At 35.3% G+C, this 25452-nt stretch overlaps 1 protein-coding gene across 1 annotated transcript in view; it reads left to right on the forward strand.

Moving 5' to 3' along the window:
- The window catches only part of LOC132556220 (fibroblast growth factor receptor-like 1), a 55469-nt gene that overhangs the window by 7874 nt on the left and 22143 nt on the right, over positions 1 to 25452 (forward strand). Inside the window, exon 3 of the mRNA XM_060220613.1 lies at positions 20416 to 20691. Within this exon, the coding sequence (XP_060076596.1) occupies positions 20416 to 20691 (276 nt within the window). The remainder of the gene's footprint in view (positions 1 to 20415; positions 20692 to 25452) is intronic.

Raw genomic sequence — 25452 nt, forward strand, 5'->3', positions numbered from 1 at the left:
AACACACCTGTCTATTATCTTCTCTTCCTGTCTGACATACCTGTGTATTATCTTCCCTACCTGTGTAACACACCAGAGTGTAATCTTCTCTACCTGTGTAACACACCTGTCTATTATCTTCTCTTCCTGTCTGACATACCTGTGTATTATCTTCCCTACCTGTGTAACACACCAGAGTGTAATCTTCTCTACCTGTGTAACACACCTGTCTATTATCTTCTCTTCATGTCTGACATACCTGTGTATTATCTTCCCTACCTGTGTAACACATAACTGCAGGTCAGGTTTCCAGAGGGAAAATTTACACGGCATAACTTCTGATTCCTGAAAAACATTTCATTTAGGATTTGAATAAATTTTGTTTCCATTAGTAAAGCACAGCTCAGTGTCATTTCTTTTCCCCACCCCTCTTCTCTAAACCCCCTCCCCCTGGAGAGAAACTTTGAGATAAGAGGAGGGGTAAGGAGGCGTCAAGATATGATGGAGAGTGGCAGAATACATGACCAGAGTTTAATGAAACATTTTGATGTGTGATATTAAAGGAAAGATGAGATAAAGTGGAAGAAAATTATGATACAGTAAATGTGTTAGCAGCGAGGGTTACTGTTAACACAGCTAACTGTTGATATCTCTAGTCGATAAACGTGTCTACCAGTACCTACGGGGGATCTTGTTTTTACCCAATCATGTGTAGGCATTATCCACTTAATTTTCGATATTTTGAGAATATTTTTGTCTGAGTGATGCTGTTGTGTAATGTTGTTCTAGTCTCAAAGGTTTAATCAGAAAGTGTGATGAAGAATTTATTGGCTACTTTATAACCATTCCACAATAAAATCCTGGGAGACTGTTCTGTGATCCTACAAAAAATAAATTTCTTGATTGTTGGAAAGAAAATGATGAAATATCACACGAAATCTATCTAAAACCTGCACGAGATTAGTGTGTTGACTTTAAATAGGAATAAATCATGGAAAAAATATAGTGTGAAGCAAAGCAGAGTGGGACAATTTAACAGAATTATCCATGAAAATCAATACATCAAGGATCCATTTGTTCCTATAATGGTAGCAGGGACTGCCGCGAACCCGCTTCCCCTTCCAACCCTATATTTAAAGGCGATGACCTTCAATTCTATCAAGGTCACACCTTCCCACATTTCTTTTTCATTGTGTAATTCGTAAACAGTAAATTATCGTTGACAGGGGGTGATGCGCAGTTCCCAGCCGTTCTGTCTTTTCCGGGGAAACCCCTAGAAATTACGTTATAATTGGTTTTATGGAGTTGAAATTGGGTTAAAAATAAGGAGATGTTTAAAACATGAACATAATGGGTGGAACTCTGGAGTCGAAATTGTGCCGGCGACTCGGCGACTCTCCTTGACTGAGCAGGTGACGATTGTAGCACTTTCTACAGTGCAGAACATCAAAATTGTTAAAAACATGGCACCATAGGGATTGATTTTAATATTGCCCAGACTGGATGATTTCTGGAAAATTCATAATCTTGATTTAGGAGAAAAAATAATTGGATTTGATGCGATATATTTCATAATTTTCCCACTAGAAACATACATATTGATTTTGTTTGTTTTCTGTGTTTTCCTGAATTCAGTGTTCATCCAGATGTAGTTTCAATCTATAAGTCACAATGAGGAAGGGGTAAACTTGACATTAAAGGGTAAAACAGAGGAAATTAATGAATAAAAGTAGTTTTCCGAAAAGTGATTTGTTCCAGAAATGTATTTTTTGTCGGTGGATCATTCTTGTGATTTTTATCAACTGTGCAATGATTGCTGTTTATTTTATTTACACTTTATATTCTTATCTACTAAAGACCATAACTATTTTACAACATTAGAAGGAAGGATTAAGATAACAAAAGACAATTGTAGTTTAATTATCTGAAAGTAATATGCAATAGATGATATATGTACCAGATCAATACAAGTCACAATGCAAAAGTCAAAATTAATGCTACATTTTTAAACCTTTTAAGTTGTATAATCATTTCCTTGATATGATATAATGAATAATGACTGCAGGTGCAATAGGGAGTGGGGTAGGAGGGGGATATGGGCGTACTGGCCATTGATTGGAGGCAGCACCAAATTGGGCACAGCAAAGATCATAAAACAAAAAACATGACAGGATGGCGTTGGCCAATGATGGAGGAGGCGGGTTTTTAGAGAATTATCAACCCTTGCCCTGTTTAATGAGTGCAGTGTTTAAACCCTTACCATGAATAGTCCTGTGTTTTATCTCCTTTGTTTGAAATTTGTACTATACACTTATCAGGAAAATTGTAAATAATTTATTGCTGCAGAACCACAAAAGGTTAACAACAATCACCGTTGGTAGTGTCTGGCCAATGTCAGAGTCTCTCTATCAACTCAAATGATTACCAGATTCCCGATAGCACCAAAAAATCCTTGAGAAAGTTTCAAATTTATCTTGTTATTCAAGAGTTTGCTTCTATGATGGAAATTGTCAAAGTTATAGAGTTTATCAGCTACTTATAGGATGGTTTAAACTTTAAGCCTGCAAAGGTATGATTTGGTGGTAGTTACGCTGTGACAGCAGATACCACCTCACTGTTTATCTGGTCACCTGAACGTTTATCTATAGGTTTCTTACCATTTTAACATGTCCTGTGACATGCAGGGTAATTTTTCTGCCCTTACAGATGTGAAAACATGCACCCCACAAGTTTCCTCACATCAATGTTTTTAGGCCTGCAGGTGTGCAGTTTTTGGCAATATATATTTTTTTCTTGGTTATTTAGGTATCTTTATTTACACTGATTGTACGTGCCTGTTGTCTAAGACGAGTACAATATTTACCAATTTTATCACTCAAGATGCTATCCAGAACACGGAATTACATCCGCATGATAAACATGGATATCTCTGCTTTATAATGTTCCCTATGCTCTGTAGGTCTCGATTCTTTTAGACAAAATTTTTATCACCAGGAACAAATTTATTAGTGTTTGGCAACTCTTGGCTGGTACAGAATTATTAACTATACCATAGTACAAAACAACAGGATTGGCTAATTCCTACTGTGATTTTGAAAAATTAGGGATATTGAGTTGACGGCCTGCGATAACAATATGGTGTCAGAAGATGTTGGCTAAATTGATTACAAGGGTGATGCATCTTCAAGACTTCTCTCTTAGAAATTTGGATTTAATACAAAGTATCATGATGTAATGGCTACATGTAGCTGAAATTTAAAGGAAAACAGAATACTACTGCTTTTATCACATTGAAATAGTCTAATAGAATGAATTGATTAATGGATTTCAGTGATGTATGAAAGTAGTTAAGTGCTCTTATGAAATAGACTAAATATCATAGATATTCACTATGTAACTTGTCATTAGGGTTTAATCTTGGCTCAGTTGTACTTGAGAATTGTTTCAACACTTTATGCGTAGCTACTGATGCTGGGAGGCTGATGGTGAAACCCTTACACACAGCAAGCTGGCAATAAGTGGAGAGAGCAAGTGCATTCGCTGGCCTGCCTTCAATTCTGGTCCTTCACACACTGCCTGTGTCGTAAGAAAATGTAGTGATGCCACAGTGACCAAGTATTACCATGGTTTTGGTGATAGTTCACACTGCAAGGTCTTTTAAGACATTTTGCAGAGCCACATTTTCAGTGACTAAGTGTTGCCAGTGGTTTGGTGACCGTCAGTTTTCTGTGATTGTGGTGAGATTTTGTCACACCACATTTTCAGTGACTAAGTGTTGCCAGGATTTTGGTGACCGTCAGTTTTCTGTGATTGTGGTGAGATTTTGTCACACCTCATTTTCAGTGACTAAGTGTTGCCATTGGTTTGGTGACCGTCAGTTTTCTGTGATTGTGGTGAGACCATCTTTTCTCACATGCCTTTGTAAGGGGGTAGGCTTGAGGAAAGCTTACACTCTTGAGTGGGTCAGGTAAAGAAACACAGGGCTGGGATCACTGTATACATACCAGGCTATGTAAACAGACCTAACCACACAGAAACAAATCCCTGTAACAGAAGGCACACGTGTGTCATAAAGGAAATCACCTACACCAAATTATTAATCAAAAAAGGATAATTCAGATGGTTTTTCCCAAATTCGGGACATGCAATTTTCATTTTATAAATTTTCAAATGAAAAACTTATCTTTTGGGATAAAAAATGGCCAGAGATTTGTGGAGTTTCTGTTGAAGTGGACCATCTGGAATATTAGTTTTGATGTGGGCCAAGGAATTTCACTTTCTCATTAGTTGGTGAAAGATACCCCAGATTTTGTATACATGAACTTCATGCTTATATGAACATGTTATATAAACACATAAAATCTCCTGAATTTGTGGAACCCAAATTACACGTCCCAGTGTGCAAAATTATCCAACTGGTAAGTAGGCAATTACCTTTTTTTTTCTTTTTTCTTCCAAATTTTACCAGTTCAAATAAATAATTCATGGACAGCGCAAGGCCATGAATCTTTCATTTCTCCCTTTCTCCAACTTGTTGAAATAAATTGTCATTGCTTCAGAATACCTTTTTTTTGTATATCCATTTTCAGGACAAGCATTTGATTATTTTGTTTTAAACATAGTGATGAGATATGAATGACAGTGGGAAGGGATTGTTCCTGGAGCAAATGGTGTTCATCTCCATGCATAATTTATTTTAAAAAATGGAAGGGATGCTGAGAGAGTTTGTGAGAATGGATGAGAGGGCAGTGACAAGTGGTGAATCAGTATGATTCAGAACAGGGACACATGATTCAGCTGTGGTCAGGGTTCCCCTTCAGGCAAATACCAGCTCCCAAATAGATTTTAATCTTATTGGTAATTCTACATTCTCTGTTATTGTGGCACTGTACATGTAGATTAGACAATATTGGGTTAAGATTTATTTTCACTTAAACTTGCTATGACTCAAACTCTCCAAAAATCACCATGACAAAAATTGCGGGCTGTAATGTTGCTATCTGGGGACATTTCAGCAGTTAATCAGATTGATTATTCCAGCTTCCTTTATTGGAATACTGTCCAATATTAGGCCATATTTACACAAGATTCATGGCCAAGTGAATTCAATATGAGTTTGACTTGTAAAAAGAAGCACTTAATTTTAAACTTTGAGCAAATTCATTCTTCATATCAAATTCAAATTACCTATGATACTGATCTCGTTAAGAGGTTGTAATAAAACTGGTTATGTAAGCTGTTGTCTGGTACATTATTCCGATGTCATCCCTTTTGAAGTTTGGACAACACTTTTTATATTGGATGTTTGATAGTGTCCCTCATTCCTCCTTGGGATTCATTTATATCAGACATTTGATTATGGACGAGGGACAATATCAAACTTGCGATTTATATCAGACATTTGATTATGGACGAGGGACAATATCAAACCTGCGATTTATATCAGACATTTGATTATGGACGAGGGACAATATCAAACCTGCGATTTATATCAGACATTTGATTATGGACGAGGGACAATATCAAACCTGCGATTTATATCAGACATTTGATTATGGACGAGGGACAATATCAAACCTGCGATTTATATCAGACATTTGATTATGGACGAGGGACAATATCAAACCTGCGATTTAAATGAATCCCAAAAGGGTTTAGGTTTTCCTATCAACAAAGAAAATCTGGTAAAAATCAGTATCATTATTTGTATGTGTTTGTGGTATGTAAAGTTTTCATACGAATATAGATGTAGTAGAATTGATATGATTTTAATTTGAAAGTTTGAGATGAAATTTTCCCAGCCTGTTAAGGAAGTAATGTTTATACTATTGAATCAAACAAGTTTTGAAAAACATCAGGTCATGACTCTGAAACGGAAACAATCCACTCTAACTGTTTTACGTGTGCTGGAGTTATTAATCCGTGAGATTTGAACTCCTAACTGTAGCCCATATGTCATAATATAGAGTAACACTTTTATCACATGGCCAGGTCACATGAAAGACAACGATTTTCTTTGATATTCATAAGTCTGACACTGTATTTAATGTCAACAGTGAACAAATATGACAAGACCCATACACTACATAAGTAAACCTTCATATAATCTTTGACAAGTCAGTTGTGTTAGGGACAAGAGATCTTTTCCTTGTATGAAACATGTTTTGGAAGTGATATGGAGCAATCACCCCAAGGCGAAAAATGTTTTGGCTTTTTACATCACATGAGTCATGTTCATTAGATGTAGTGTAGGATGAACCGTTTGCTCTGTGACATTAATATCTTCTGTGGTGTTTTGTAGTGGCCTTTTATATGTGGCTGACAAAACTAACGCTGTGGTCAGAATCTGTTTCATACCTAATTAGAGCCTACACATGTGTCCACACTACAGGAGTCTGGACAAGCACTGTAGTCTGTGGATGGAGGAGGTTTGATAGGTTTAGGCAGGACTAGAAATCATACTTGTGAAATTGATGACTTCCTGTGCAATTCACAAAAACCTACTACATGTACATAGATGTGCATCGACAGACAACCTGAGTCAACCTGCTTCATTCTGTGTTCTTTAACTGTATAACAGAGAAAAACAAGGAAAAAATGTGACAACATAATTACATGATTATGATGTGATTTTGTCTGAATAACATCTTTAACAGTAGGAACTGATGATGGGACGTTGTTCTGTCTATAAACATCAAATTAATGATATTGCTGTAACAGCTTTCTTTTTCAAGAATAAACAAGGAAAATCGTTTTTCAGTGGGCTGTTTTACTAAAAACACTATCAGAAAATGTCTTGGTTAGACTGTCAACCCATGGTAAGTCTAGATGATGATCTGACTGTTTGGTTGAGTTATGGCCAACTGTCACCGTGGTGATGGTTAGTGGCCACTGCCCTCTCACAAACTGTCATTTTCACTTAATGTCCTGCGACCACAACATGGTAGATATTCCATAACTTTGACATAATAATAGGATAAAAACTCAAAAATGTGAAAATGTAATTTGTCATCTGATGTAGCTCTCCAGCATAGTATTTCGTGCAGGTTTTATTGAGCTAATGATGCAAAGATTTATCAACAACCAGCCCCAAGTTTTCGAGAAAATAAAGGGATATTGGAAGACAGTCCTATTTACATTAAGATGGGAGATAAATAGCATGGAAATTGAATGAGAATGGTCAATACCAGATAAAAAATCAATAACTTTGTTATACGAGACCATGTCCAATAGGTGACAAAGGACCCATCATACAGTGTCCGAGTTCAGGAATTCACTGGTGTTAACGCTCAAACTATTTGAATCCTGTCATACAGCGTGGGATTTGGAATTCTATAGTACTTACCTTCCACTCGTATGGCCACTATTTTAACCCTATCATACAGAGTATGAGTTAACATTCCACACATATAATGACTAGCATTTTATCCCAAAAATTAGGAGTTCTGTGATATTGTGTTTTGTATAAAAGAACTCCTAACTCTCCAGCTCACTATAGCTCTTTAGTGGACAAAATTCAGATGTTTAATTAAATACAAACTTATCTATTAATATTTCTCCATTTTAACCTTGATCACGGAAGATGAAATAAAATTGTCAACATTTCAAGATTAAAAAAATAGTGAGTGGGAACATGAAAGATGTGCGCTTGAAAATCAATTTAAACATAATTTTCTAAAGTTAATTATTTCAAGGTTAATGAACTGTAATCTTTTATTTGTCATTTAAATAAAATTGTTTATGTTGCTATTTGGATTAAAGAGAAAATATAAATTTTATTTAGCCTTGAACTAATATTGAAAAATCATTTGACATAGAAACAGGCAAAATTAATGTTTAGATTGTGTTTTAAACAGCATGTATTTAGATTCTATTCTTGGAAATTCAGTAAAATATGGAAGTTACAAATGAAGATTCATGCTGATGTGATACGAGCAGATGATTTCGTGCGAGAAGCAGTAATCATATCGATGTTTAGGCATTTTCCAGATAATTGTGAGACACATCAGGGCTTTTTGACACGAGACTTGTGTAACTTTCACTTCCAGTTATTGGAATTAGAGAGGATGATTTTTGTTGTAGAGTCACTTATCATTATCACAATGGAAACAGATACTACATAGACTTTAGTCACTAAAAATCAGGAAAAAAGAAAAATAAAAAAAAAAAAAAAACGGAAAACATATTTTCTTTATTTTTGCCACAATTCTTTAAATGGTTTCAACAAGTTAGGAATGTTTCAAATATGTATAGAAGTATTCATGAAAAATTCATTTGCTAATGATATAAACTAAATATTTAGCATTTTTAGGTAATTAACACTGATAATTTATGCAATATTTTACAAATTTTTCTTTTGTGGGATACCTTTGACTCTAAATGACAACATTGTATATTAAATTGTCGTGCTTATTTTAGTTTTGGTAAGGATGGATACAAGCAGATTTCTTTTGAATTAGAAATTAGAAAATCCTGAACTGAATTAAACATTTTAACTGAAATATTACATCTACTGTGCTGTTTTTCTCATTAACAACAAACATTTTCTTTCCTGACTGACATGTTGGCTTCTCTAAGATGGTAATGAGTGTATATTATAATTTTTGATTGGTAATGAATTATTCAGGAACCTTTGTGTTTATCAAGGAAGCCATATTTACATAGTTTATGTCACAGACTAAACTTGGTGGTTGCTAGAAAACATTTATCACGGACAGGGGTTGTAAATTTCTGTAATGGTAACTTCTGATTTAGAAACAGCCTCTGCTTAGTTTTGCTTCAGGCTGACTTAACTGAATTGATGAAAGCTCTATAGCATTATATAACATGGGAATCAAAATTAGACATAAATTGAAAAGATCAATGAAAAATGTGAGGGATTTTTTTTCTGATTTATAATATAATTTCTGTGTTAATACATCTGTGTCCTTTTGATGTGTTTGAAGTCTTTGTTATTAGCAACACTTGAGTTGACAATTTGTCTTGTTAGGAAAGATAAATGAAAATAAATTTTGGAGTATGTGAGATTTTGATAGGTCATGATGGGTTTGGATATAAAGATGATCTGATCTTTTCACCTGATAATCACAAATACAATAATACATCCATAAACAAATGGCCTGTAGGGGCCAGACCTATCACCTAGCTGTAGATTTGTCTGTCATCAGAGACATCCTCGCCATTGTTCCACTACATACCACACCATAAAACCTGTCTTTGGGCCAAGAGAATCAATTAACTGGTGTTGTGTGTAGAGCCCTTTAGGGGTTTTTTGCTTCTACATTTAGTATAGTTAGTCAAAATGTCCTATTTCTGTGACAAGAAAAAAGGATATATATCACAAACTGATTAGGAGTGGGATTTGTCAACATTTTTCTTACTTTATCTGTAGATTTTAAGACTCCAATTTCATATACATGTTAGGTTAGTCAACAAATCAGATTTGGGTTCTTAACAAATTTTTTTGTGTCTATGAAATACAGAGGTAAAACAAGCTGGTGTTGTACACAGATTGACAGAAGTATTTAACACTAGTTTTTCTATCCTTTATGTTTACAATAAGTGAAAGTTTAAAACTAGCTGTACATTTACAAATTAAAAACAATTTTTATAGAAAAAATGGGGGAGGAGATGGAGGAAAACGAAGCAAGGAAAAAAATAAAAATTAAAAAGTCCATATCACATTGTAAATAGTAATTTAGACCTTCAGTTATACACAGTGTAAACAAGAAAAAAGCTAATCCTTCAAAAAGGACAAACAGAGTGTGTTAATGAGACACCCTGGCCTGGAGGTTTGTGTGCCCAGGAGGACTCCAGCGTAATGTATTAGGACAGTTAAGGTGTAGATCAGCTGGCAGCAAGCACCTGCCTGATTGGTCAACATTGATTAATGTTGTTAAACCCTGCCAGGACAAACAGACAGACAGGCCTGAAATATTGCTCCAGCCACCCAATAACTTAGATAATCGTATGCATCATCAGGATACCAACAGCCTTCTGACAAACAAGAAAGAAATGACAAACAAAAAAGTGGGTTTTTTTGGTCACTGAATCAGAATCACAATAGCTAAGCATACATGTACATAATACATAATGTATGACAGAATGGATGTGGTGTTATTACAGATGGATGAAGAAATACTCAATAAATCTTCTGGGGATGCATGGCTTGTTCTGGTGGTGAAACAAATTTACATTATGTTTGGCCTAAAATGAAGGGAAATTTAGAATAATAGGAAAAAATGTGAGAAAAGAAATTGAGAGATGATTAATGATTAGTGTAATAATGATCTGGAGAGTAGAAATGTGTTGAGTATATAACATTATGATTATGTGATGATGAAGACTTAATACAAAACAGGAATAGGTTTGAAGGCTAACAACATCACAAAATTATATCAAATAATTGTTCGGGTCATGAGAAGGAAGTCAGTCTAAACTACAAAGCTGTAAGTGAGTCTAAACTTCGAACTATTTCTAAAGAATCCACTGTAGTATTAATTGGAGTAAAATGATGTATTTAAAGAAAAAAATTCATAGTTTCCAAATACTTAAAAACAGAAACTAAAGAAAAAACTTGGACTAACTCGGAAAAATAAAATTATCTCGGAGTTTACTATTGAACGGTACCATTTAGTTGAAAGATTGAGTATTGTTGCTATCAAAGTTTCTGGATAGCTACCACAGCAAAGTTGGTGCTTAGATCTCATTAGAGCTGGAAGAAGCAGACTAGTGGTTGTTTGGGGAGGTCTTCCTTGTTACATTGGTTATAATATTCTGATGAGGAACAGAATTTCTTCATTATATCACTAACCTTCCTAAATTCTAAGGTCACCTTCTGCCAGCTCCCAGGGACGCAACATTTATATTAAATTAGGAATATAATATCACAACATTCAAATTAAATTAGGAATATAATATTGATAAACAAATGTCTAACTTTGTGGAAAAATATTCAAAGCTGAATGTTTCCACTGAAAGTGTTTTTTAACATAGACATTTTACTCATTTCTGTTTTCATCCATATAGAAAGAAAGAATAATATTTGCTGATAAAACCTCTAGTTATCTGGTTTCTAGCACTCCTAATGCTCCAATGACAAACAGGACAAAGTCTTACCAAATGGCATGATTTAGATAGTGATATGTTTCAGATTTACATCTCTTTATTAACCTTCATTTATTTTAATGGTTGATTAGAATTACCCAATCAATTACCTGGATATCAATTAATTCTTCTTGTTTGCCTTTTCAATGGCTGTATATTCACTGTATATAACATGATGAAACTCTTTGGCAATGAAGGTATCAAAGTAAGGTACCATACATCTTTAATCCCAATCCGTGGAATTGCTGAAGTCATCAGTAAGTAGTGACTTTGGATTGGCTGTAGAACCAGCGCAGCTGTCTGGGTAGACATGACAGGATGTTATTCTGACACCAGGCAGGTCCATCACTTAAGTGTGGATTGGCTTTGTTTCTACCTTCATCCCAATGATAAACTCTCACAAAACATGCATTTTGACAGATTGAACACGAACATGTGCTTGGCGTGCAATGACAATTAATGCTTGTTACTATGCGTGATTGAATGCTGACAAATTCAAAGTTTCAATTTTTTGGTTGTTGGTAGTTTAAAAGCGATATTATTTCTCTTTATTTTATGTATTTTGGGAGGAAAGATCCCATTAAAATGCAATGTTTGTTTATCGAACCACGTTCCAAGACATTTTAGGATTTACAAACAGTAAATTCTCCCCAATTAAATCATTTATTTTCAAAACATTGAAAGTAATATTCATTATGACTGGAAGTTACAGTTGGTTTAAGCAACCATCTGTTTTTTGTGCTGGCAATTTGTCATGATAGTTACATCAAAATGTTGTATAGGTCTCAACCTATTCTTCAGTAACATTTCAGTTTACCTCTGGAAATGAGAAATTATACCCAAGTAGATAAGAAACTTGAAAAAAGTGAAAATGAAAATCATTCCAAAATAAAATGCTGGTAGAAATAATGATCTAGGGACTGCCAACCTTCTCACATCTGTTGGTAGGTGATCAGGCATGTTGGTCTGCTGAGGTACATTCCATCGTTTCTAAACAAGAGGAGGACGCCAGGTATACAAAGTATTGTCTGGTGGGGGACCGTGATACCCGTGGTTCCTACACAAAGGTCCTGCTGTTCTGAGTCAGACAAACACAAGCACGTGCTACTCTAATCAATTTAAATGTGATGTAAAAAAAATCATGTAGACGTTTTCTTTTTACCTAACTTATTCACAACTTTTGGAAATTCTGTTACATTTTTAATGATGAAAGTGAAAAAGTACTTGTCCTATTAGGTTTTCTGTGTATATAGACTAAGTTAACTAGTCAGTAGGTCTTGAGACATTTAATTACGGATATACAGAGTTCTTGTAGTGTTCTTGTAGAGTTCTTGTAGAGTTCTTGTATTTGTTTTTTGGTAAAAATCCATAGGAAATGCATCTGGTGTAAATCATTATAATGAGGATTGATTTAATTATCCATTTAATTGATTCCTATTGTAACATGACCAAATCAAGCTAAACAGAGAGGTATGTAGCTGTTTTAAACCATAACTTGATTAACGAGAATTTGATAAAATGACTGACAGTTTTATTGGAGAAGATCTGATTCATATTGTTATGAATATGGATCTGGAAATGTTCAGGATGTTATATCAGTTGTACAGAAGATTAAGTCTAATTTACCAGGAATGTTTATTGCATGCACACTGTTTCAACATATAGACAATGAACGATTTACTTGACGGTGTAGATGTTATCGGACTTCGTAATCCGTGATTTGGCTTAGTAATCCTTCGTACTTGAAATACAAGTTTGTGTTAATTATAGAAGATATCACCTTCAACTAGCAACATGTTATCTGCTTCATGTAAAGTGAGGGTAACAAAATATTTAATTTTTAGAAAATATTGTATAAAATGAGTGACATATGGTGTTTAGTGATGCTAAGTAAACATTCAGTGTTGCCATGTAAATTTCCATTATTGCTAGAAAACCTTGTGTTGCTAATGAAAATTTTCAGTGTTGTTAAGGAAACTTTTAGTGTTGCTATGGAAAAATTTTAGTGTTGCTAAGAAGAACTTTAGGATGACTGTTCATGTCCAGTGTTGCTAATTAAGAACTATTAGATGATGATGCAGAAATGGCTAGATGCAGTGATGTGCAATCCTGCAGATTTCTTGTACATAATGGATGATTTGTCAGTTATTTCAGATGACATTAAAATGTAAAACAATAGAAAATTAGGTTATATGAACCAACACATTACCCACACCAGGGGTTTACTGCCTCACACATCCTCTCGGGACACGGGTATTAAAATATTTTACGTGGAAAACGTGATGTTGCATCTTTGAGTTTTTGATTTCAAATTACCTAATCTCATAGGTGCCGCTAAAAACTATAGCAATGGGAGCAGTTAAACAGTCTTAGAACATTTATTTGAGTTAAGTCTCCCAAGGGAGATAATCTCACCAGCGAGTGCCAGATTTGATAACTGTTTTAGAGTGGCTCAGATCTTTTTCGTACTTTGTCACTAGTCTGGCCCATTGGAGAGTCATGAAATTTGGTGTTCCTTGGGCCACGTGTCAACTGGGTAGTAAAAATATCCCTTGGTTGTACTCTGTAAAAAATGAAGTGTGAAAAAGTACAATACAGCAGATGGTTGGATCCCTTATGGTCGACACAGAGAAATGATGTCAGAGTTGACAGCCTCCGTGCCTGTCCTGGTAATGGAACGAGCCAAGATTAAAGTAACAAAAATCAAATATTGGATAATAATTTAGACAGAGTGACATGTTTCTGTCTCTTCTTGTCACTTTCTTACAACTTCATTTTCTTGGTTTCACAGATTTAAAGCTTCTTTTCACTCTTTTGATATTTTTAAAAAAAGCCTATTGTTTGAATCCCTTGTTTCTGTTGGAGGAGTAGTACTGTACTTGGATGTTATTTTTAGGCAGTTATAGAAATTTAGCTTAAATCATAAATCAATGGTTACTGGAAATGTCTTGATAAGGAAAAAGGGTTTATATCAAAATGTTTCCAAAAGAGGAGTATCTAACTTGGTTAATTTCCCAGAGGGGTTGTCCTAATAAAATGTTTCTCTTTCAAGAGAGGTGCTCCATCTTTGCTAAGTAAGAATTTATTGGATGTTTTCCCTTGTAAAATCTGAAAGTCAGCTTAAGCACAGAAACAATAACATATTTGCTTTTTTGGTCCCTTAGACATTTCTTTCTTTCCAAAGTTTGGTTGGTAGACAGTAGAAAATCTTTTTATATTGACGATGCTGGTGAGCTATGAGATATCTGATCATGCTGTGTAGGTCAGCCATTTAATGGTTTTCATTTTTGTGCACATCCTTGCAACAAGATCGACAAGCAATGTCGGGAATTATGATTAAACTGTCAGTGAGGAGTTGATCAGATGGAGATAATCATAAAGTTTAATTATTTTTCTTGTCCTTGTATGATTTATTCTAAATGTAACAGACCAGCAATATAATTCCATTTTATACTTCAACATTCTTTGGACCCGTTTAATAAAATTAATATTCTGTTTCCATGACAACAGCCCAGCTGTTCAAGTTTTCTGTAATTATTGATTAGATTTGGTATCATATTTAAAAGAAGAAACATGAAATGTAGATAGGCAAATTCAGGAATGAGAAAGTAACTTTTGTCAGAATGTTTTATTTGTACAAAATACAAAATCTGAAGAGGTTTACTGACAAAAATTCAATTTCCAAATACTTAAGTGTATTGATTTATATTTAATCAGCAATACATATACAGTCTTTAGAGTAGTCATTTCCTTTAGACCTTTGACCTCTTGTAAAAAGGCTCTCGGATATGAAAGAGCAGAAAACTGATACAATTTTATTTACTGGAATTTCAGGTTTGTATATTTACCTGAAGCGATAATTTGAGTGGTTTTATTGTCTGTAAATTGTGGAGTGTTGATACAGAATGACAGATGATAAGTTTTATGGATATCAATTGTTTTATTGTGAAAGCTGTAAATATGATAAAGTGGAGCCACTGAGTAGAATCTTGAGAAATTACTTTTATAAAATAAGAAATTAAAGTGTTGACAACAGGAAACAATGAAGTAAACAATGGCAGACAAATTGCTGAAGAAACAATAGTCTAGATAAGCTGGAAATTGGATGAACGGTTTAAGTAAAAATTGCAATGAAAAATTAAAGGAAAACTTCTTTTGAGAAAAAACTAATTTCCCTAAGGGGCATAGTGATGTGTTCTTTCCATAGGACAATATTTCAAGAGTGTATCAATTACGTAGCTCTAGGGAGTCGACTGATGCAGGGGCGGGCCTTCCTGTATCTGGAATGCTGCATCTTTGTTCAGCATCTCTGGATGAGGACCCCTGTCAACTTCCACACTGTTCTGACAACATAAAACAGCGCTTCTGTTTTAACACATTTTTTCAGTCACTAATTAGCGGATATTTTACCAGGTTTTTCGTCGGGGCTTTGTTAATTTTTTTGTTCCCAATACATCACGATCACATTTTAATGTGTATGGAGTAGCTGTGAGGCATGAATTATCATACAGCCGATGGATACAACTGCAGGATATCATTATCAGTCGAAAAACTGACAGGACTTTCCAAGGTCACATTATTCAGCTGATATTTTGCTGTTTTACAAAGGACTGTTTTTGTTTTTGAATCAAAATCAATCAAGTTTCAAAATTTATTTCTTCATTTGTCATGATCAGCTAGTTATAGGGATTGAGACAAATTTAGTAATCAAAAATTTATAAAAATGGATGGTTTGCCCATCAACAATAGAAAAGTTGCTGAATTCACTGTTAGTGAAGCATGGCTCACTAACTTCATTTCTGTCAGGTTAAATTGAGGTGGGATTTTCTGACATAATCTCTTTGAAAACTAGAACTAATTTCAGTTGAGGTGGATTTTTAGAGAAAGTGACCCAGAAAACAAACCTGTGTATGCAGACTTCACAAGAATGCTGATTTTTTCATTTCCTATACAGCCCGTCTAGTTCTTGCTTTCTTTTCAAATTCCTTTCTGAAATTAAACAATTTTGTTATCTTTTTCTGGAGATTACCCGACATGATATGTTGGAAACTAAAGCAGTGCCATGTTCAACCTTGCAGTGTGCACCTATAATTCTAGATTTCAATGAATCGGGAGCGGTATAAAGTGCAAAAACAGCATTTGAAATTGAATCTGTTTTAATTCTAGAAGACGGAAATGGCTACAAGATTGATATGTTTTTGTAGTAATTTGGCATGTACAGCTAGGAAAGGTGGAAACTGTGATAGGAGAAAAGGGTTCAGGGAGGGGGAGTTAGGAGGGGGAGGGAAGGAAAGTCAGGAGGGGGTGGGAGGGGGACTCAGGAGGGGAAGGAAAGGGGAGTCAGGTGGGGCAGGGAGGGATAGTCAGTAGGGGAAGGAAGGGGGAGTCCGGAGGGGAAGGATGGGGGAGTCAGGAGGGTAAGGGAGGGATAGTCAGGAAGTGGAGGGAGGGAGATTCAGGTGGGGCAAGGAGGGATAGTCAACAGGGGAAGGAGGGGTAGTTAGGTGGGGCAGGATGGGGTAGTGAGGAGGGGATGGGAGGGGGAGTCAGGAGGGGGAGGGATGGGGGGCCAGGAGGGGCATGGAGGAATAGTCAAGAGGGGCAGGATGGGGTAGTCAGGAGGGGAAGGGAGGGGCAGTCAGGAGGGGGAGGGATGGGGGGCCAGGAGGGGCATGGAAGAATAGTCAGGAGGGGCAGTAATGGGGAGTCAGGAGGGGGCTCAATGGGGATTAGGTGACTGGACATGGTGAGTAAGGAGCTATTAGATTAGAGATTATGAAAGATAGAATTTGAGGCGATCTAGTACAAAACAATAGGCCATAGTACACCACATGAAAGTACAAAAAATGTAGCAGTTTTACGTGTGTTTATTCTGTTGAATTTTATCACTTTATTCACCATTTATCAAGATAAGTCAATTTTTTTCTTCTATAAATACCTATTAATCATTTGGAATGACTTTGGTGTAAAATTTAATAAACTCTGTGATCCTGAAATGTATTGTGAGAAAAAAAAATGAAGAAAATTACCAAGTCAGATTTTTACTTGAAACTTGTTTTATTAGATATGCTGAGTAATATAAATTGAATGTTTATACTGAATAAGAGCCACCTTGTAGCCTGAGCTTAATTTATCATTATGGTATATCTCAGGATGATAAAAAGGCACCTATTAATCAAATGATGATAAAAAGATGTTAATCACTGAAACAGAAAGGATTAGTCTGGCATTGAGGAAATAAGATAGGAGGGGAAACACATACTTACAAATCATTAAGACTTAAATCAGTTTTAAAAGTCAATGAAATTTGAGCTTAATTTTACATCTATTGGCCAATGATGATAATAGATGTACTCCTGTGTGTTAGCAGTGGGCTCTCTTCCTAGCTCCTTCCACTAATTGTCAGATGTATGTCTACCTAAAGCCTGGTTATAACACTGGAACAAATGTTCTCCTGTTGTTAACCACTGAAGGCTACTTCAGGAATAATGTATCCATTTAAAACCCCATCACCTGCTTCACAAAGTTTTTACATAGCATCACCTTGTGTCTGAGAGGAAAAAAATATAAAAAAAAACTTACTCTGACAAAATGGTGAAATAGGATAGCACTGAAGGAGGGAAGAGGGCATGGTAGTATCTGTAACTAGTCTTTTGTGTGTCTAAGTGGCCGCACATACAGCAGGCCGATTTCTAGCGATTATCTGTAACCGTACCCCTGTCTCCTGTCCTCACAAACTACCCGTAAAACCTATAAACATTTTTGAGGCTTGTTACAGTAGACACCCGTAGTCGACTAATGAGGCGTACACAGCCTCATTCTTTGTGTAATGGCTTGTTCCTGAACATATTTTTTTTATAAGCGTAACACATGATAATCGATAGTCTAATCTGTGATCTCTATCCACCCTAACCCGAGACTGAGGCCTGTGTTTGGGGACACGGTTAGTTGGGCTCAGTCATGTTAGGATGGACCTTTTGTATATAGGTAGGTAGGTTTTTCCACCGAATACGTCTAACACAACAGTAAATTCAATTGTCGAGTGAGATAAGTAGTCCTCCGTAAAATAATTGATTTCTGTAAGTTCTTAAATTGCTCCTTATCAGCACCATGGTATTTCAGATTTGGGAGTTCATTTGAGTGTATTCTTTTGTGACACTAATATCTCTTGTCTGTGACTGAAACTAAGGGTTGCATGTTATCAAGGTTTTCTGTGAACTATTTCTCGAATGGCAATTACACTTTAAATGTTTTCTTAAGGAAGGTTTGATTTAATTATAAATAGGATCAAAGTCCAGATGATTGTTTCATTAGGGCATCAGAAAGGAGGCCTTGCTGCCCAGTCCCACACTAGTGTTCAATCTATTGTCAGTTAATCACATCTCAGGAATTATCTGACATAGTGAGGTTAGTCGCATTAATTCTACATAATATGATGAATTGGAAATGGAAAAAAGCTGATAGAGTCTCCCTGACAAAGTTTGCTGTACATAAGTTAGGGGCTTCAGAATTGTGACATAACATTCCTTAAAAAAACTATTAATTAACTAGGTAGTATATTGCTTTGGAGAAAATAACCTGAATGTCTGGAGTAGGAAAATGTCGACAAAATTTCCCAGCTTGAGAATCGGTAAATGTATTAGATGATACCCAAGGGAGTTAAATTTACTGGCCACTTCAGGTAATCATTCCCATATTGCAGTAGGGTAGGGTCAGAGGTCAATTGAGGTTACCTGCATTGGTGAATAACTGATGATGTTAATTTAACCTGGACTTGGCACTGAGATAAATGCTGATGTAGCTGAGTAATTAAAGAATCCAGTATATAGTGACAATGGTGTGGTAACACTATTTTGACATCATGTAAACTAGTGGCTGACAGGCTCAGTGTCTATATACCGAGGTTTATTTTTAACACATGGCATCAATTATGAGGGTATGACATGTGGTACTATAATTTAAATAGGAATTTCAGATTCATGTGAACTGTATGTGGGGATTCCTTACCGGGAATGTTGTGGTACTTGAATTAATATTTAGGACTAATCCCATTGCCTGGGTGACCGGGCAGTCTCAAACTTTTAATTTCATATGATGATAGAGTAAACAGTTCTTGTGTCAGTCAAAAATTTTTAATATAGTCCATATTTTTGATATATGTATGCATGATTTTAATGTAATGTAGGGTTTATAACAACATTTACAGTAAGTACTTGATGTTGGAGTCCAAATGCTGGGAAATCAAAATTTCACAAATTTATAAAAATGTGTTTTAAGCCATGAACCACTAAATTCTGCTCAGAAGTTTGGAATTTTTTTATATGAAAATACAAATTGAGGTATAAAACTGCAAAAATCTATTTATTTGAGAAATGTGAGTATTATGAAGGACCAAATGAGAGTTGTTCAACTGCCTGGAAGTTTGAGGTAGGACAGGTTGTTTTAGTTAGGAGTACACTTGAGTTCAAGGAAATGGAAGTACTGTGAACTAAGCTCTACAAGATGGACAAAATATGAGAGGAATAATGGTATAAATGTGGAGCGTGTTTTTGTTGGAGTGGTTTGTAGGGGTGTGTAGAGGAGAACCTCCTACTTGTAGATGCTCTTCATCACAGCCTCCTTCACAAACTCCATCACAAGTTCAATGAGTCACTCTGTTATTACGGACACTTACATAAATCAACCATCTTATTATTTCGTATGGCAGGATGTTTGGCTCCGGTCGTCAACACTCCAGCATTGTCATATGTATCAGCTGGTGTGACAGTTATTGCTACTGTATTCATTTGGAAGGAAAACACTTCAAACTACTAGAAAAAATTTCTACATGAAAATGTCATCAACATTTCTTTTTTCATTCTTTTTATTTGTGTTGATATACAACTGTGATACCTTGTTTATAGTTAATTGACAATTGTCAAAACATTTATCTGCAGTCGCCCAAGTATTTGCTGAGTTGCCAAAGAATTGTCTGTAGTCTCCAGGAATCTCTCAATTATGTGACTTGCCTTATCAATAGAAACAATTGGATAAATTAAAAAGTTGTAAATAAACCTGAATTATGAAACTACTCTCCATTAATAGCTGATATACGACAAATTTAATGTATGATTAACACCTTCATTTCAAATTTTTATCATTTCAACAATTTCATAAAGTTTAAAAACTAAAATGCAAAATAGCACAATATATTCTCTCTTTACTATAGAGTGTGTTCACCCATGAGGCCTGCTTCATTTTCTCCATAGAATAAATTAACATGATATAGAATTCTATTTTTTGTGACTTTGATTTCTGTTATTAAATATGATATTTTTATGTTTGTTTCAGGTCCACCACGACTCACTGACAAGGCTCATTTTCGCTATGTTTTAAAAGTGAAACAGACTAAGAAGATAAAGTGTCCGGTAGAGGGGGAGCCTGCTCCCATGATTCAATGGTTGAAGGATGGACAGGATATAAATGTATTGTGGGATAGATATCATGTCCTACGGGACGGCTCCTTAAGGATTCGGGATATAATTTTAGAAGATGGTGGTAGCTTCGTGTGTAAAGCAGTGAATGGTTTTGGCAGCATCCATGTAAACTACACTGTTGTTGTCGTTAGTAAGTACCACAAACTTCCTCTTGTATCTGTATAGTGGAATCTTGTTGATCCAGAATATTCTTCTCATGTCAACCAAATCTCTAACCTAAAACAATTCAGGTCAATTCAATTAACAAGATGCTGGACTGTTTGATGAAGATTTCACTGTACAGTAAATCACTCTTATCAATTTTTTCTGTGATTGAACCTAGGAATGTATACCTTGATCAGTGTGATTGACTACATTTGCCTGATGTTGTTATACTAGATCAAGTTATTGACTGCATTTTCCTTGTGTTGTTACACTGTATTGATTCACAACCTGGGATACATACAATCTATGTAAGATATTCTAGGCATTCTTTTTAATTTGCTCACCATGTTGAATCGGTAATGAAGACCGACACAACCCTCAATATTCCTGATATTCTTGTTAAATATTCCTCCCTCTACAAGTGAAACAGAATTCCTGTCGTAGCAGTCAATATTATTGTAATGATCCATACAAATTCAGCGAGAGTCTGGTGCAGACTACATAATTCCGATCACTGTGTATCCTTACTATATACCTGAAATCCTTAGAAGCTCTAACATATTACCTCCTCGTCTACATAATCATTTCTCTATGCAGGTTCATCGATACTGTTCTGTCTAAGCTCCACTTCTCCATTCAATTTATGTCAGTTTTTCTATCTACTGGGATACATAGTGTCAGAAAAGGCATTGAAGTGCTGATTTAATTAAATAATAGTGATAATACTGTTATCCAAATTCAATTCATATTTTCATCGACCGTGACATTTATTGAATACACAATGACAAAGAAAAGTCATGTGATTCAACATAAATATTCTGTAACATGTTTAAGGATTGAAAATTATAGAAATATTCTACAGTTCTGATCATAAAGTTTGTGTTAGGAAAGAAAACACAATGAATGTGAGAGATTTGTATTACATTTTTTATTGAATCATAATTTAATCCAAACTCAATTAACTTTTTCTATGATAATGTTTTGAAGTTGTATAACAAGGGTGAAAATAGAACCTTAAATTTAAACAAAATGGCTACATACAGGCAGTAGTTGAGGCAATATTCCTCTTTATTGGCGGGTTGATGGATCATGGGGATGAGGCGTCAGTGACGCAAAGCAGCCATTTAGTGCAACTAGCCTCCATGGTGATACATTTAGCCTCAGAAAAACAGCAAGTCCCAATGATACACTCTCCATGTTAACATATGGCTTACAAAAATACCAGGTAAATTGGATAAATGGGAGTCCCTCGTCACGACAAACGGTGATGAGTGTGTGATCGTTGTGAGTTTAAGGTGTGCAATGGGGACATAAAACACAATCAAGTGTTAAGAAAAACTGATAATACCTCCCATTCAATTTTTATCTAGAATATAAATTTCTGGAAATTGAATTTAAATTAACAGGTTGGGTATCATTGAGGTAGTTTTGTGTGGTGAAGTTGTACCTCTGTGTTGAGAAACTTGAAGTAACAAAACTTTTCACTCTCAGGGGGAAGGTTTATGGGAAGGTAACAAAATGGTGAACCAAATTATCTCCCATCCGGTAACAAGTTAATTGTTAACTGATTTCTGGTAATAAACTACAAACAGATATAGTCTGGTGGACCTCTGATACATGTAAGTTCACCTGAAATGACCCATAATTGTCCTGGAGGGTGGGGGTAAGCCGTGACAATTTTATGCGGCACAGTGTCTGCTAATGGCTGATTTATGGGTTCTTTTCCGGCTCAGTTGCCTGTATACACTAGTATCTCTTCAAACACAGGGAAGGAAGGGAGGGAGCAAATGTAGGGAATTTGTGAGGTTGGCGGTCAGTTGAAATTTTTTTTATAGAACAAAGGGCATTTTTAGTATTGCTGATATAAAGACCAATTATGGTTTGGGTATCCAGCAGAAGGGGAGAGCACTGTGTGTGATCTGAGAAATGTTTGGATGCCTTGTTCTTTTAGTTGATTTTTGGAGGCGGAGGAGGGGTGAATGACCATGATTTGAAAGGGACATTTTTATGGGGTTAAGGGATCACTGATTTTAAGGGGATCACTGACTTTAAGGGTCAATTAAAAACTGGGAAGAACTTTTAATTGGCATTAAAGGGAGACAATCTTATCATAGGTCACACACAGCTCTACGCTGCCAGAAACATTAATGTCAGACACAGCTATTTTGAAGTATTGGAGTGAAAAAATGCCCCACTCAAGGTTCCAGAATTAATTACTGTAGATTTCCAGAGAGATATGTTATCTCAGGCTGTCGATGGAGCCCATGTACCATGTTGTTGGGGCTACATGTTTGTTAGGTGTCTTTTTTGGCAGGTTTTAGGGCTGATCTAGAAATTTTCGTTTAGTGTTTTTCCTAAAAGTACATGTTTAGGGGATACTGGATATTATTCTAAAATCAAACAATTTTGTTGAATAGGCTCTAAAATGTGTAAAGTATGGGTAAATAAGTAACAGGCAAAAACAGTCAAATGTTTTATCTGGGTTTTACTTTATAAGCCTTGGTGCTTGAAAATCTTTCTAGCAAGTTGTAATTCATTCGCAGTTACTAAATTTCATGATTCTCTTATCACAACAATTTTGCAGTGATTAACTTTTGCAAAACAGATTATATTTGTACTTTTATTCCACACAACAGTTTAATAAAACGTGAGCTATTTACTGGTATACAAATGTGTAAATGTTAATATCTTTAGAGCAAATTATTTTTATCTTGAAATTCAAATGTGAAAGCAACAGTGAGAGAAAACTTGTTGTTCAGAAAGGAGGGGCAAAGTATATAGGAGGAGGTCAAAGTATACAGGGGGAGGTCAAAGTATACAGGGGGAGGGGGGAGGTCAAAGTATACAGGGGGAGGGGGGAGGTCAAAGTATACAGGGGGAGGTCAAAGTATACAGGAGGAGGACAAAATATTTACAGGGGGAGGTCAAAGTATACAGGGGGAGGTCAAAATATACAGGGGGGGGTCAAAGTATACAAGGGGGGGGGGTCAAAATATACGGGGAGGTCAAAATATACAGGGGGGGGGGGTCAAAGTATACAGGGGGGGGGTCAAAATATACAGGTTTCAGTTTAGGTTTAAGTTATAGATATATTGTCTTAAAGGAGAGTATCTGTTTTGAGGAGACACTTGTTGCAACCTTGACTGAAACCTGAAACAGAATCTAATTGTCATAGTTACTGCCATGGTGACAGATATCACCTGTCAGCAAATCACATCTAAAGCAGACTAATTAGGAGATTTGGCAGAGGTCAAATATCTGGTTTAACCTGTCAGAGCTCTCTGACTTATTGTTCTAACTTATACAATCACTCTGCTTCATTTCAAAATTTGTCAGAGATATTTGTAAATATTCTAATCCTATGTTCATCCACCTTGATGATTAGCTGGCTTACACTGACATAATTCAAGCCGTTTCACCAGTTATTACACCGAAAATTAAATTTATCTTTTATTCATTACATTTTTATTGTTTTATCAATTTAAAATTTATAAAAACCTGTAGTTAATATCTTTTAAAGTGAAATATTAACTCATGATTAAAGAATGATTGAACAAGCTTTCAGAATTAAAAAACACCAGATGTTAAAAAAAATTATTATTTTACAATACACTTAAAACAATTCCCAAAATAGCCTATTTTATCTGTAACAAGAATAAACATATAGTTATGTGTTCCAAGTGTGAATACATATAACTTTGAAATAAGAACAATGAAGTTTAAATCCAGGGTATTCATTAGGTAACATATTACTTTTCATGATAAAAAGGTGATTTATGTTATGGAGTTGTCTCCCTTGCTCATTAACAATTATGTAATAATCTAGAATTGCCATGGCCATTGTGTATTTTCCCTTGTACATTTAGACTAAATTGTAACGAAGAGTTACCCTGTCCATTGAGTTATCCTCCTTGTTTATTTAGATTTTATACTAACATTAAATTACCCTGTCCATATTCCATGTGCCTATGTTTATATAGGCTTTCATTATCCTGTAGAATACCAACTGTAGCCTTTTAATTATTCTCCTGTACCTTTCTAATTTATCTTCACCATGTAGTTGTTTAAATAATCATTTATAAACTGAATTGTAATGCTTGAAACATATTCGTCAAATACTATAATATGGAGCTCTTGTGGAAAAGTTACAGTGAGATAGTATACAGCCTTAAAGTGTCAAAGTTATCCCTGGGATCTGTAAACTGCGACTTTCGGCTTACATAAGCACTACAAAAAATGGCTGATAACAAATATTCTTATTATTGCAGTCAGTTGAGATTGAAAGAACGGTGAAATGGCAATGTTATATGAATAATTGTGACCCTTCAAGTGGATTTGGGATAGAAAAAAAAGTTGTAGATGTGGGAGGGATGAGATAAGATTTGTTCGGATACGACTTGTGTGTAAAATACATCACATTGCACACAAGATAGATGTATAAATCTTGATAAAGAAGCAATACTTGAGAGAAAGGGGGATCACCCTGTAATAACAGTTTTTGAGTGTTAAAAATTCACTCTTCAGGACTTAATTAAAACCTTTCTCATTCATGAAAACAAGCATCTTGAAAAAAGCCTGACTTTGGTAGACTAATCATTACCTTGTCTAACTGATCCATTATATTCTAGGACCTCAATGTGCTTTTCTTGCCATAATGGTATTATCTGCTTACTCATTGATGAAAACAAGAATCTTCAGCACAGAAGTAGGTCAGAGTTTACACGCCTCCACTCGTTCCCTTATTGAT

The sequence above is a fragment of the Ylistrum balloti genome, unplaced genomic scaffold (genome assembly GCF_031769215.1).
Source record: "Ylistrum balloti isolate Yb309-2 unplaced genomic scaffold, AGI_CSIRO_Ybal_v1 Utg370554, whole genome shotgun sequence".
Lineage (NCBI taxonomy): Eukaryota > Metazoa > Mollusca > Bivalvia > Pectinida > Pectinidae > Ylistrum > Ylistrum balloti.